The sequence below is a fragment of the Ananas comosus genome, unplaced genomic scaffold (assembly GCF_001540865.1).
Source record: "Ananas comosus cultivar F153 unplaced genomic scaffold, ASM154086v1, whole genome shotgun sequence".
In the NCBI taxonomy this organism is placed as follows: Eukaryota; Viridiplantae; Streptophyta; class Magnoliopsida; order Poales; family Bromeliaceae; genus Ananas; species Ananas comosus.
The window spans coordinates 14426-28634 of NW_017890779.1; the positions used below are offsets into that span (position 1 = coordinate 14426).

The window sequence follows — 14209 nt, forward strand, 5'->3', positions numbered from 1 at the left end:
TTTAACCAATTAAAACTTGCCAGTTGTTCAATAAGAACTTTTGGATCCACCTGAGTGGACCATAAACTGACTCTAAAATATATATTAAAAATAAATTATGTCGTATAATAAATTATTTAAATAATTTATATTATATATATATTTTTTATTTTATATTACTAATTATCAGATAATTTACCAATCATCTAATATACTGTTAGGTGTATGAAGTATTAGTATTCACCAAGCATGAACAAGGATTCATCATCTCTTTTTTGAAATTATTCATTCTCTATATCGGGTGCATATGTGTACATATACCACATATTTAAAACTGTTTAATAAAGATTTTAAATTTTATTCATGAAATAAAATTTTAATTATTAGATTTTGTAGATCGGATATATGTAATAAAGGTTTAAAAAGTACAGTATTGTTATCTAGTATAAGTTGCGAAGTATAGAATGTTTACATACATCAGTTGCATGTAATAGTATCTTTTTTACTCCAATCAATTTAAATAAGATAAAGACGCCTTCATCGTTTCAGTAATTTGAAATAAATCCTCCAACTTCAAACTTTTAGTTAGAAAACATAATTATAAAATAGATACTAAAACTATTTAGTTTGATTGAATTTTAAATAGAGTTATTAGAATAAAGCTATAGAGTCTTTTTTTTTCTCTTTGATTAATAATCTTTTTAATCTTAAAATTTTTGAATAGACTGAAATACTATCTACACGCAGCGAATCGCGAAGATGATGTTACAACTGAACTAGTTATTCTGTAGATATTATGTTAACTCTTAGAGATTTGATAGCTGGATTAGCAATAAATTGAAGGATTTAGATAAGTGACCTGGTAATGAAGAGAAACTGAAGTACAGTGTGGAAGTTGTAATAAATTAAAGTTTAAAGATCAGGGGAAAATTTGAAGTGAGTTGATTAACCAACCAATGGTGTGTGTGCTGCCCTATTAATGAAGGTAAGCCTCACGTTATTCTTGTTGCACCTGGTTTGCTGACAGCCCCATCTTTCACTGATGTTGCTTACCTTCTTCCCTTTTTCTTTTGTTCACATGTTTCATCCATTTTTATGACCTGTACCAAATTGGTTTCCTATTTTTGCTAATGATGTTTTAATTCCCTCTCCTTTTTTTGTTCACAAGTTTCTCTCTCTTATTATAATAGTGAAACAAAAAACACATGAAAGGCAATATATTTTAACACTTTTCAATATTTCTTAAAGCATCTGGCTAAAAGTGCCTTTAAATTTTTTTAGCCTTCTAATAACATTAAAAAAAAAGATTTTTGCCACCGCATTTTGTAATTAAGCCTTAGAAACTTGAAGAAATTAGACAGCATTTTCAGTGCAATACTATTTTCGTACAAGAATCACCAAACATGATGCTACATCTCCTTAAAATAAACACAACTTGTGCAAATAGTTCTTAGAAAACATCAGTACAATCTCAGCTAAAGACGAAGAATCCGAGAGGAGATTATATCTGAGTGTGTGGTATCAAAACACCTAAAAGAGCCTTTATTTATCTCAAGCTTCCACCGAAACATCGAAATTATACAACCAATAGTACAAACAGTGAGGAGAATAAGGTGGCCCTAGAGGCCACCGGGTTTGTCGAGTTACCGAGGCGGATTTGTACCGATTCGAAGAGCAAATAATAGCAAGAGGTCCTGTCAACTATCTTCGGCAAATACATATAGCAATGTACATGGGAAAGTTTTTTTCTTAGTGGACCGGGTCCGGATTAAACTTCACGGATTCCCTATATATGAGCTCCTTGATGTCTTCTTCGGTGAACGACGGCTGTTCGAAGTCGAAATTGAACGGCGCTGCGCAAACGGGCTCGTCGTTTATGTCGTGAAGGGATGCCAAATATGGATGACAGAGAGCCTCATCGACTGCAAGAAATAGGAATGATTGATTTGAATTTGTCACCCAAAATTGACAGGGCCATTTACATGTATACTACTACGATATATACCCACCGAAACTGCAGTTTCCAACAAAGAATACGCTATTTCAAGTTCCGGTGTCATCCAAACCATGAGATGAACTAGTTTCGTGTTAGAAAATGTTGTTAAAGTGGATCAATTCGGCAAGTATAAGGACATGCATTTACAGAGTTATCTACGGAAATATCAAATGCATAAACCATGGTCGAGGATTTAGTACAGGGCTATGATCAGTACCTGTGATTCGTTTGCTTGGATCGAATACGAGCATTCTCTCCAGCAGATCAACAGCTCCACTAGACATGGTGGGGAATCTAGCGCGGAACTGTTGCCTCGGATATTGAGGGAGCTGTCGCACATATCTCCGAGCATTATCACCTCGGAGAAACCCGAGGCTCGAGTCATCCGGCGAACCAATTAGCTTTGTCATGAGAGGAAACAGACAGAAGAGTCATAAATCTCAAAACACTTTCCGAGAACTCAAAACTCTAAGGCCATTTTACGGGGAAAAAGCCCTCTAGTTCGTCATTTTTTGCATGGACCCTTGACGGAGATCCTTACACCATACATTTATTGAACTGTCTATGAGGGACATTTCAGTAAAAAGAATATATATATATAAATATAATCCAACAGTCCAACACAAAAAAACCCAAGAACAGCAAACAAAAACTGCACAATTGAAGAACAAGATGATTATATTAGCAAAATATTCAAGAAACCAAGACACGGGCATCTCAATCATACCTCAGTTATTAGCCTTAATTGATGAACATAGTCTTTTCCAGGAAACAGAGGCTCCCGTGTAACAATTTCTCCAAGAATGCACCCGACCGACCAAATGTCAATTGCAGCAGTATACTCCGAGCAATTCAAAAGCAACTCGGGTGCCCGATACCAACGAGTGACGACATACTCTGTCATGAAATCGGTTTCGGAAGTTGTTCTTGCAAGCCCAAAGTCTCCAATCTTTAGGTCACAGTTTGAATTTAATAGCAAATTGCTCGGCTTAAGGTCGCGGTGCAATACATTTGCTGAGTGCACGTATTTCAGCCCGCGGAGTAATTGGTAAAGAAAATACTGCAACGGAAAAGCCAACAGTCATGCATAATTATATTGACTAGTGTAAAACTTTTATAAGCATAAAATGCACAAGAGATTCCCAACATTTAAACAGTCTTCAATTAAACAGTCTTCAATTTGGTCTTCAACCTTTCAAGTTTTACAATTGGGTCCCTATGTTTAGCATCATGTTGCAATCGGACCCCGATCCTGAATTCTTTGAATAAATGTTCATGCAATCACCATCACTTCGCCAGACGTTAGGACAACAACTGATGTGTCTGACCAATATTAACTATAGGACAGACTGCAGTAAAGCACAAAGGTTAGGAACTTGATTGTTACAGTGAAAGCTTGAAGACCACTGGAATTTTACCCAATTTACCCGATATGGTGAAAGTGACCATTATGCACAGTGGTTCTCACAAAGTATTTCCCAAAAATTTTCAACATAATTAAATAGAAAATTCCACTGGACAAATGCACATTCATGTAAGTTTCGGCAGCTTAAAACACAATTTTACGAAACCCTTAAAATAGCAACAAACAATTGGATGAAAGCCTGTGGTCACTAATGTTGCAAGTCATTTCTATCTGTTTATTTATTCGAGGGGTAGTGCCCCATTCGATCATAGTCATCATTACCCTTTTGATTGTTGATCTCCACATCACTCTATTCTTCATCACTTATCATGGGACCCGAACCTCCAATTAAACCACATGATTATCTCTATTAAAAACATGATTTTTTTTTTCTCCCCCGACAGGTTCTCCTTGATTGGCTGTAGACGTCCTCATTACTAATATTTTTCTCCGTAATGTGAATATACAGATTCTGGACCCATAAGAAACCTAATAGATTTTTTGGCTGATAATGCATGTCTTCTCATCCCTGTGTCCCATAATTTTCTTTCATGATGGATAGTTGGTAGCATTAAATTCAAGCTTATCTAATTTGTGGACCAAACCTTTAGGATTGAAGAAAACCCACGCAAGTTCCTTCTATCCAAGAGACCACCTAACCTATTGCTCTAGCATCAAACGTGAAAAACCAAAACCGATATGCAACTGATGCATATCGTCAAGTGACATCTCATGATAGAAGAAGCAAACAGAAACAAAACTTATTGGTGGTAGTTTCGGTAATCATCATGACAACAGCTAAGCTCTTTGCTACATGAACTAATATAAAGAATGGATATTTGTCTTCCTGCAAGATTTTTTTTAGATTGATCATAAATTTATGATGATAGGTCAAGATTTTTCTTTCCAAAAAATAAAAGGGTCAAGGATTTCATTTCTTTCCTTGCTTGTTCTAATGGTCTCTCAAATTAACGCAGAGAAGTTATTATGAAGGAAGCATTATGCCTATGCCAGAGAAGTAATGAGTTACTTGATTGATCTGTTGGGGAACAATTCTGAGGGAAAAAGAAATCCTCAAAACCAGAAGGAATGTATATGTATGGGCTCGTCGGTTTAGCAAAACTTATATAAGCATTCAAGGGCATTAATTTGGTGGCGAAAAAGAATGCAAAGACATTTTAGCAAGAGCAATAACAGCATGCGGTAACAAAAACAGTTAGCATTTGTGGTGACAATAAACTTGCGTCAAGGACCGTACTGAAGCATCTACAGTTCTGTACTAAGATGCATCTTGTTTATGTAAATTTGAGGTCTGTTACTGCTCACGGACAATAAAGTTTTGGTTGATGATCGATGCAACAGAGACATCCTACATAGCGATATGGAATTTTATTTCAATCAAATCGTATTCCATGATTAAAAGCATGAAGTAATGACCAAACGGACAAGATTCCCCAAATCAATCTTCATCGCAAGAGAAGAATCAATGCAAGGATGTCTCAAATATGACTAAATAGCAAATTAAAAATATGTATAGAAAAACAAATGGAGAGCAATATGGCCACAGGAAAAAAAAAAAACAAACATTCAGACATATGATAATACAGTACAAGAGTAGAATATAGCATCTATTACACGGTTGGCTGGTTAAAACTTTAGAAACAAGGATAGCATAGCAGTACCTAATTTTCATATGGTTAAGTTAGAAGGGATGGCCATTTTTAATAGGTCACGGAATTGATTCAGCACCGGCTTGTGAACAGCTCGAATGGTTTATATATACAAATGGTTTATACAAATGCATTTGAGGTTCGATATACCCACTGTCGACATATTGCCTATATAGTTTAAATAAGAAAGGACAGGAGAATTAGACGAAATGAAAGATGGTCTAAAACAAATTCTAGATACATCAGGGCTTGTAAACTCACAGTGAACTAGCTCTGTTCATCAAGAACCAAATTGGTTGGACAAAGTTCTCAAAAAGCAGCCCTTTTAAAAAATTGACTGAAAAAAATTGACTGAAAAAAATGGAAGCAGTTGGGTGAAATGAGAAAGGGTCAATTAAACTTCCTATCTGTCAAATAGCAAATCAGGTGGATATTAGCTTCTTGAACCCAAAGCATTGCAGAAGTACATTTAATAGTGTCTAGAAAAGGTCTAAAAAGACTTCTTTCGATATTCAAGATTTTTTGAGAAACTATACTTTTGTAACCACTAATGTGGCAAACAATACAAAAAAATTAATGGTTTTTCTTTCTCCATAAAAAGAGGAATTATTGAACAAATGGAAAAGGTCATAAGAGATTCTTTACACAGTGCAAATGGAAAAGGCTGCTATAGGCCTCTTATAACAGCCTTTTAAGCTGGTCACATCATCCACATACTCACAAAAAGAAACCCAACTTACCATAAGTTACATAAAAAGAATAATTGATGACACCCATCTTTATTTAGTCTCCAAACTAACTGGATAAACTGACAAGTAAACATGAGTTAATAACAGTAAGTCATCCTAGCAAACTTAATATCTCCAATTATGTTTAAAAAACATTCATTGTGATAATGAAATAAAATTATGTTGTTTCAAATTTGAAACAGTTCTGCCATATCCGGAGTGAACCAGACTGATAAACAAACATACGGATAAAACAACCATGGTGTAGGTCTGTAGCTTAAACACAAGACTCAAGTGTCAAGTGTACAGTTATCATGCACCAAAGCAAATAGAGATAAAAAGAAACAGAACATACAAATTTACAGTGCCTTGCTTCAATTCCCATTCAATTTTAGATTAAAGATTAATGCTTTATCCATAGGAGTACTCAGAAGCATGTGCGGTAATGTCAAGATGACAGTTGGAAGTGCCTAGGAGTGCTCTTAGCTACCCTAAATTGCCTGAAAAAAAAATCCTAGCATGCAACTGGCAAAACATAATATTCCAGCAATCAGCAATGCCTCACAAATGACATAAACCTATAAGATAGTATTCACATGACATATGCAGGGTCTTCATGTAATGGATGGTATAGAGCTAATGAAAATTCTAAACACCAAAACCTAATTTTCCAATAAGATGTCTCAGCTCACCAATAACTACACACTCATTATAAGTTATGGATTTTACACAGAATTTACTCTTCTACTTTATATACATGACATATGCAGGGTCTTCATGTTATGGATGGTATAGAGCTAATGAAAATCCAAAACACCAAAACCTAATTTTCCAATAAGATGTCTCAGCTCACCAATAACTACACAATCATTATAAGTAATGGATTGTACACAGAATTTACTCTTCTACTTTATATATATATATATATATATATATATATATATATATATATATATATATGATAATAGGCTATAAATGTGCACCAATGCATTTGTTGAATGATCCGTTGGCAAGAATAAGTAATGCACGACGTGGTAGAAGTAAACCTGGCAATGGTCGTCAGTCAATGGCTGACTGGAGCGAATTATCTGATGAAGGTCGGTGTCCATTAACTCATAAACTATATAAACATCATTGAAGTTTTCCCTCCTTGGAGGACGTATGATGTCCTTTATTGCAATAACCTGAACAGCCCATTATGCACTATTAATCAAAGGAATTCCAAGTAAATTTATCCAACATAAAGTCTAGAGTAACCTTAGCAGCTAAATTAATCATTAAAGTCCAAAATCTGAAAAAAAAAAGCGCATCCGTCATTCATAAACATGACTGGTGGCCAGCATCACTTCAAATTTAAACATGAAGCCCGGTGGAAAAAATGACTTTGTCAAGCAATAATAAATGAGCAAACCCTTTATGTACAACTAAGACATAATTGAAATGGGTAAATTATGCCCTTATTCCTTAAAACTTTTAGTTTCAAACAAATGTTTTCCTGAACTCACATAAGCATTTATGATAGCACTTCCCATCAATCCCCATTAGTGGGACTAGAAAAATGCCACGTAGCCACCATTCACTATAATGAAACACTTACACAAGCTTGCAATGTTGAATGCTCAAAATTAAAGATCACAGACTGAAGTACAAAGATGCGGTTAACCAAAATTGAGAGCTAAGGAGAAGTGTAAAATTATGCATAACAGTGTTCACAAAGTGGTCAAATTTATTGAATAGATAGCCTGATTAAAAGAGACTCACAATTTTTTGAATAAACAAGCAGGTAGACAAACTTACATTTTCATGGTCCATGTGCCGTAGTAGCTTTATTTCTCTCAAAGTTCGTTTAGCATCAATTCTATTATCGAATGCATTCCCGATCTTTTTGATCGCAACCTCTTCACGTGTTTGTGAATTTGTAGCAGCACTGCAAGAAAAGAAGGAAAAGTGAAAGTAATTAGTCCCAAAAGAATTCCAAACACTAACTTAAAAAAATGAGTAGAGAGAACAAAGGCCTTATTTGAAATTGTAGTACACCAAACCTAAATGAGCGTATAAGTAGCTTGTTGGGCCTAAAACAGCACAAAATACTTAAGCCCAATTTGCTCATACTAGAGCCCCACTCTTGATACACCCCATTAGTTTCCCATCACTTTTCAAAATGGGACTATCTGGGATATGACTGAAATAGATGATTCAAAAAATTCCATATACTATATGTACATAATAAACACAAAAAACAAAAATACCACACCTCAAGCGGACTTGATGCAAAACAGGCCTGAACCTATATTGATCGGATTGTTTTTTAAATTGGATTAGATTAGTTGAGCATATCTTTTAGTTAGTTAAATGAGATTACCATATCTTTAAGCTAACCTGATGCAGAACAGGCCTGAAATCGGATTAAACCGATTTAGTTCAGTATTTTTTTAAAATTGATTAGATTAGTTGAGCATATCTTTTAGTTAGTTAAATGAGGACTTTTAGCTATCCTTTTACTTGGTTTTATCTATATTTATTTCAGATTTTTATTGTTTATTTAATCTCTTGATAAGGCTATTTTAATTGTTTATTTAATCTCTTGATAAGGCTATTGTAATTAGTTATTTAAGATAAGATCAAATCCGTTGTTGGTTATGTGTATCTAAGGCTAAGGATAGTGTAAATAAGGTGTAGAGCTTCCATGTATGAGAATGATGATATTAGTAATTAGTGAATAGATAAAAAATGATTCAAAGCTTTGGTGCAAGAGTAATCTTTTTTTCTGAGGAATGAGTCCTGATTATTTTTCCTATGTTTTTCGTTTTTTTATTCATTTTAATTTTCTAAATTATTTAAATTTTCTTCAATTTTCGTAATTACTATAATTTCTTTTTTTCATTCCAAAAATTTTCAAAAAAGATTTTCAAAAAGTTCCAAAAATTCAAAAGCTTTCAAGAAAAATATATAAATCATATTTTGGAGCCATCTAAAACGAAGGACCCTATATCCCATCCTACATCAGGACTAGACTATCAGCTTTTAAACATCCAACATTTCAGAAGGAATTCCGAAGGAACCTAAAAAGGCCAAATTTCTTTTCAACTTATAGCTTACACAGGCATGGAGGAGGCAAAAAATGAAGAATATAAATAAGCTTTACAAGGGCGGCAAATTCTACATCTATAGCAAAGCATGCGAATTTCGAGAGTTTTGTGTCATCTAACACCTTATCACATGGAAAAGGTATTGCAAACAAAAGTTACTTATTCTACCATTTCTCACTGCAACTCGATGTCTATCGGCTGCATTCAACGGAGTACTGCTCCATTATTATCACAGTACCATTCTCAAAGCTCTTAATATTCAAGAGTAAAGCATCATCAGCTCTCTCTCTTTCTCTCTCAGTTGATCTGTATCAATTCAATCTTGACCAGATGGATGATGGGGGGAAAAAAAGGAAAAATGATAAACTCCAAAAATCCCTACTTTTAGCAACCCAATATAAGCTGTTTAGCACATTCAATTAAATTATGATTTGGACAACCATGAAAAAGCACCATATATCCGTACTCATTCAACAACACCCCAAAAGGACTGAAAAATCTGAAAAGGCCCATCTTACAAGCAACTCTTCAATGAATAATACGTCTAGAAAGATCTTAAGTAGAAATTTGTCCATGTCCCTCCAACAGCAGCAAGATCAGCAGTTTGATTTTGCATCCAACCCCACGATTTCAGTTATATGACTCCTCAAACCTCATTTCTCACCAAGTCACGAAATACAAATAGCCAAGAGTTTACTTTGTGACGTAATTCAATATATTCTACTTAAGAGTTCAATACTCGACAGTACCACCAGACTCTCTATGAATGTTAACTGGAACAGTGCCCGGTGATGTATGCTGTAATAGTACATCTAGAAAATCTAAATTCTTTTCCTACTATTCTCAGTTCGCCACTTTTTGTGATCCGGATCACAAATAAATTGTGAAATGCATAAGAACATGCGATCCAGATCGAGGTCCAGCGGGGGTGCTCAATGCCCTGGTAACACTGCTATGAATTACAATTTTCCAGTACATGCCAAGTTGTAAGAATACTAGGCTCCACCTTATAACAACTTCTATGCAAAGGGAATATATGTGAACATCTCATCGAGTCTAATAATCCAAAATATATATGATCCTGTTGAATATTATTATAAACATTAAAAACACAATTTAGAGAAAAAAGTGATTCTTTTACATTCTTTAAAATGGTATCAGAGCAGAAACTCTCGAGTTCAAATTCCACCAGGCTCCTAACTTTTCCTACCAAAAAAACCTCGACCTCAGACGATTTTTTTCACATTTTTTTAACCGACCCAACGCGTGGCCACTTTTTGTTTTAAAAAAAAAGAAGAAAAATAAAGCTTTATATAGAGAAATCAAACGGAAACATAAGCAAATGAGACAAAAACAAGCGGATCAAAAGGATAATAAAAAATAAAAAAAAAGAGCAGGAGATTAGGGTTTCGTCCTCGCCCTCGCTCACCAAACAATGCCGTACGCGCCGCGGCCCACGGGGCGAATCGGGGGCACGTACTTGGAGGAGACCTCGAAGAGGTTGCCGTAGACATTGTACTGGACGTAGCGCCCCCCGTGCGTCGGAACCCCCTTGATGTGCGCCCCCTCCGCCGATCCCGACCCCGACTCCATCTCCTTCTCTCTCCTCTCTACTCTCTTCTCTCCCCTCTCTCTCTCTACATGGATGAGGAGGAAGAGGAGGAGGAGGAGGATTGGGGTTAGGGTTAGGTGGGTGGTGGGTGGGTAGATCGTAGAGAGAAGTAGAGAGAGAGAGAGAGAGAGAGAGAGAGAGAGGGAGAGAGAGAGAGAGAGAGAGAGAGGGGAAAAGGGAAGGGGAAAAGAGATGAGAGTGGGGTGTGAAAGCTCGTGAATTAAAGGGAGTCGAGATGTCTCTCTTTCTCTCTCTTCCTTTCTCTCTCTCACATCTCTTTCTCTCTCTAAAACAGTGTGGTTGTAATGTTTTTGGCCCAAATGTATGGAGAGCCCCTCAACAATATAACGTATTTGAAATTTGCCCCTCAGGTTTTATATTTTTTTGGATTAATTGCATATAGATCCCTGTAAATATAGTGGATTGCCAATAAATCTATATAAAGTACAACTTTTATATATTGTCTCCGTCAAAGTCCTAACATTTTTAAATATGTCCCTACTAGTAGAATCTGTTAGTAAAATTTAGTTAATCATAGAATAAATACTTAATCATAGTTAGTTTATGAGATAATTTGATATTGTTACCTCTTATATAGTTATATTATACTGTTGTGATTTTTGGAGAGATATTATAATGATAAAATTGACATTTCATTTACTGTTAAAAATATAAACAGTTTTCTAACGGTAATAAATTAGAGGGACATATTTAAAATTATTGAAACTTTTATAGGGTTGGTTAATATATCAAAGTTGAACTCTGTAGGGATATATTTATAGTTCACTATGTTTGAAGGTATCTGTATGCATTTAACCCTTTTTTTTAATCAAGTTATTAATTCATAATCATTTTAGTCAAAAATTATTATTAAACTTATAATAATTGACAATGATAAAATAATAGAATCACTAAAGTTTGAAAAATTTTAAATTTTTAACTAGGTATATGGAGAACCCCTGAATTATATGCATTTTTGAAATTGCCCTCTCAACTTTTATAATTTTTTAATCATAGATCTTCTTAATTTATGATCATTTTAGTCAAAATTACTAAATTTATTAATAATTTAATCAATTTTAATAATTAGATCAAGCGCTTTTTTTGCATTTAGCCCCTCACGATTTTCTTTCACCAATAGCCCAATGAAAGTTATAATTACAAAATTGGCCCTATCCTCACCACGCAAACGCCACATCAGCGGCTGACCAGCATAAGTTGAACACAGTGAATTATTCATCATGTTTAGATACGATGAATGGTTCATCATATTTAAACTAAACTGCACTGCGAGACTGTTTAAGTTTTCTGCACTGTGAGGCTTGGCTACTGTTTAGCTCGTCCAAACATGGTGAATGAATACGATGAATCATTTACCGTGTTCAACTTAACTCTCCACAGTCGCTGACATGACGCTTACATGATACTTGCGTAGCAGGGATAGGGCCAGTTTTATAATTATAAATTTCGTAGGGTTATTTATGAAAAAAATTTAAGAGGAAGCTAAATGCAAAAAAAAAATTCTTAAATTAATAGACAATGATAAAATGATTAAAATTTATTATTTTAATCATTGGTAAAATTTTAAATTTTTAACCAGTAATAAAAACTTAATTTTCTTATCAGTAGTAGACGAGGGGTGTATCTCAAATCGTCAAACACTTTGAGGGGTCTCCATACATTTTTACAGAGAGAATCGCTTTTGGGGGGAGAGAGAGAGAGAGAGAGAGAGAGAGAGAGAGAAGCGCTTTTGACTCGATGAGAAAACGCAAGAAATCTGGAGAGAGGGATGGAGGAAGGGAGGGCGGAGAATGGTCAGGCGCGGTGGCGGCCAATCTGAAGAAAAGATCTTCGTAGTATAACTTCGGTGGTCTTGGTGCACCATGTCACACGCGGACCGTCCAATGAGGGGGGACTTAATTAGGGATGTTAATGAGTATGGATATCCGAAATTTTATCCGAATCTGAACCTGAATGAAACGGATATATCCAATGGATACGAATATGGATTTGGATATGGATGTAAAAAATAAAAACCCGACGGATATGGATTCGGATATGGATTTTGATTGTACCCGACCCGAACCCGAACCCGACCTGAACCTGAATTTATTTTGTATTATATAAAATATATATATNTATATATATATAATTGATGTTATATTTGAATTTGTATTTTAAAAATTTAAATTTAATATAATATATTTTGAAATATTGAAAAAAAAAATGTTTCGGATTCAAATTTTCGGATTCGGGTTCGGGTTCGGGTTTCGAATTTTTGGTCGGGTTCCGGTTTGGATATGGATTTTTAAAATCCGTCGGGTTTGGGTTCGGGTTCGGGTTCGGTCTCGGATTTGGAGTCGGGTTCGGGTTCAGGTTTTTAAAAATCCGCTCCGAATCCGACCCGTTGACATCTCTAGACTTAATGGCCTCGACCGTTGTTCACCTCTTCCAACGACGTTTTCATCCGTCATTCATTGCGAGAGCAGTATGAATTCTAAATCCGCGTAGACAGCAAATTAGGCGGCCTCACATTGGAGACCGTTCCTACTCCTTTTTTCTCTACTGCCAAATCGATTAAGATTAGAGTTGGCAATCTAGCTCGTTGTTTGTGAAGTAATTCGTGTTCGGCTCAAAATGAGTTCGAGATTGATTGCTTGTTTAATAAAAGAGTCAAATACGAGCTGAATTTTTCAGCTCAAGATTTTAACGAACAGAACACGAGCTGGATTCAACTCGTTTAACAAACGAGTCAACTCGTGTTCGGCTCATTAATAAACAAGCCGAACACGAGCTGAATTTTTCAGCTCGATATTTTAATGAGCTAGCTCGTGGTCGGCTCGTTTAACAAATAAGCCAAACGCAAGTCGGTCCCAGCTCACTCGTATTTAGCTAGTTGACACTATTACGAGAGAACAATATGAATAGTAAGTTTTTTCAGCTTAACAATTCGTATTTTGCTACTAATAGATTGAAATTTCAATTTTACCCCTAAGAAATAGGTAAGTAATAGTCACTATTCAAATCTTATGAACAAACTATTCAATACAGAGGATTTGATATGTCCTTATCAAAAGATAAGTTGTTAATATTCACTCCTCTCCTGTGATTTGTTCATGTTTATGATTTTCTCTTTAACTCAATGAGGTTTAATGGTGTGAAAAGTACCTTATGTTGTCAAACAAATTCATTCATTTTTGTGGAAACATGAAAAGAATTATGTTTTCACACTTGCAGTACGATTGACTCAAGTTAGAAACCTATTATTCTAGAAGTCAGATGTCTTTCAATCGCTTTAACTATTTGTGGGTGATTAAACATAGATATATAGGGAGCTAGGCTCTCCTATACTATACTATCTATAGTAATAGGACTCTGGTATTATAATCTTATTTTTAATTTTAAAACATTAAAATCAACGATGCATACTGTTAAAACTAATTTAGGATATATGAAGTTTTTAAAAATAAAATTTTATATTTTTTTCGATATAGTTTACTTTATGATCAATTCATTTTAAAAATGTCAATTTTCAATGGCTAGTATTGCAAGTTTGCAGCTTAATGATGTAAAAGAATCTAAATTTATTTAAATTTGGATAAAAAAAATATTTTAAATTATCTAGATCAATATCAACATCTTTCATCTTGAATTTAAAAGTTATATTCTCAAATTTAAAAGACCGTTCAATTTCAACTGTTCATTTTGATATGATTTACTTACTAAGTAA

The 14209-nt window shown here is 34.7% G+C and overlaps 1 protein-coding gene across 1 annotated transcript; it reads right to left on the reverse strand.

The window, feature by feature from the left end:
* Positions 1-1367: 1367 nt before the first annotated feature.
* LOC109704226 (mitogen-activated protein kinase 2) lies at positions 1368-10654 on the reverse strand. The gene is made up of 6 exons (XM_020224991.1): positions 10297-10654; positions 7576-7705; positions 6825-6962; positions 2703-3035; positions 2193-2376; positions 1368-1901 (listed from the first exon to the last, which is right to left on the reverse strand). The coding sequence occupies exons 1-6, from the start codon at positions 10458-10460 to the stop codon at positions 1729-1731; spliced, it is 1122 nt and encodes a 373-aa protein (XP_020080580.1). The 5' UTR covers positions 10461-10654; the 3' UTR covers positions 1368-1728.
* Positions 10655-14209: the final 3555 nt, after the last annotated feature.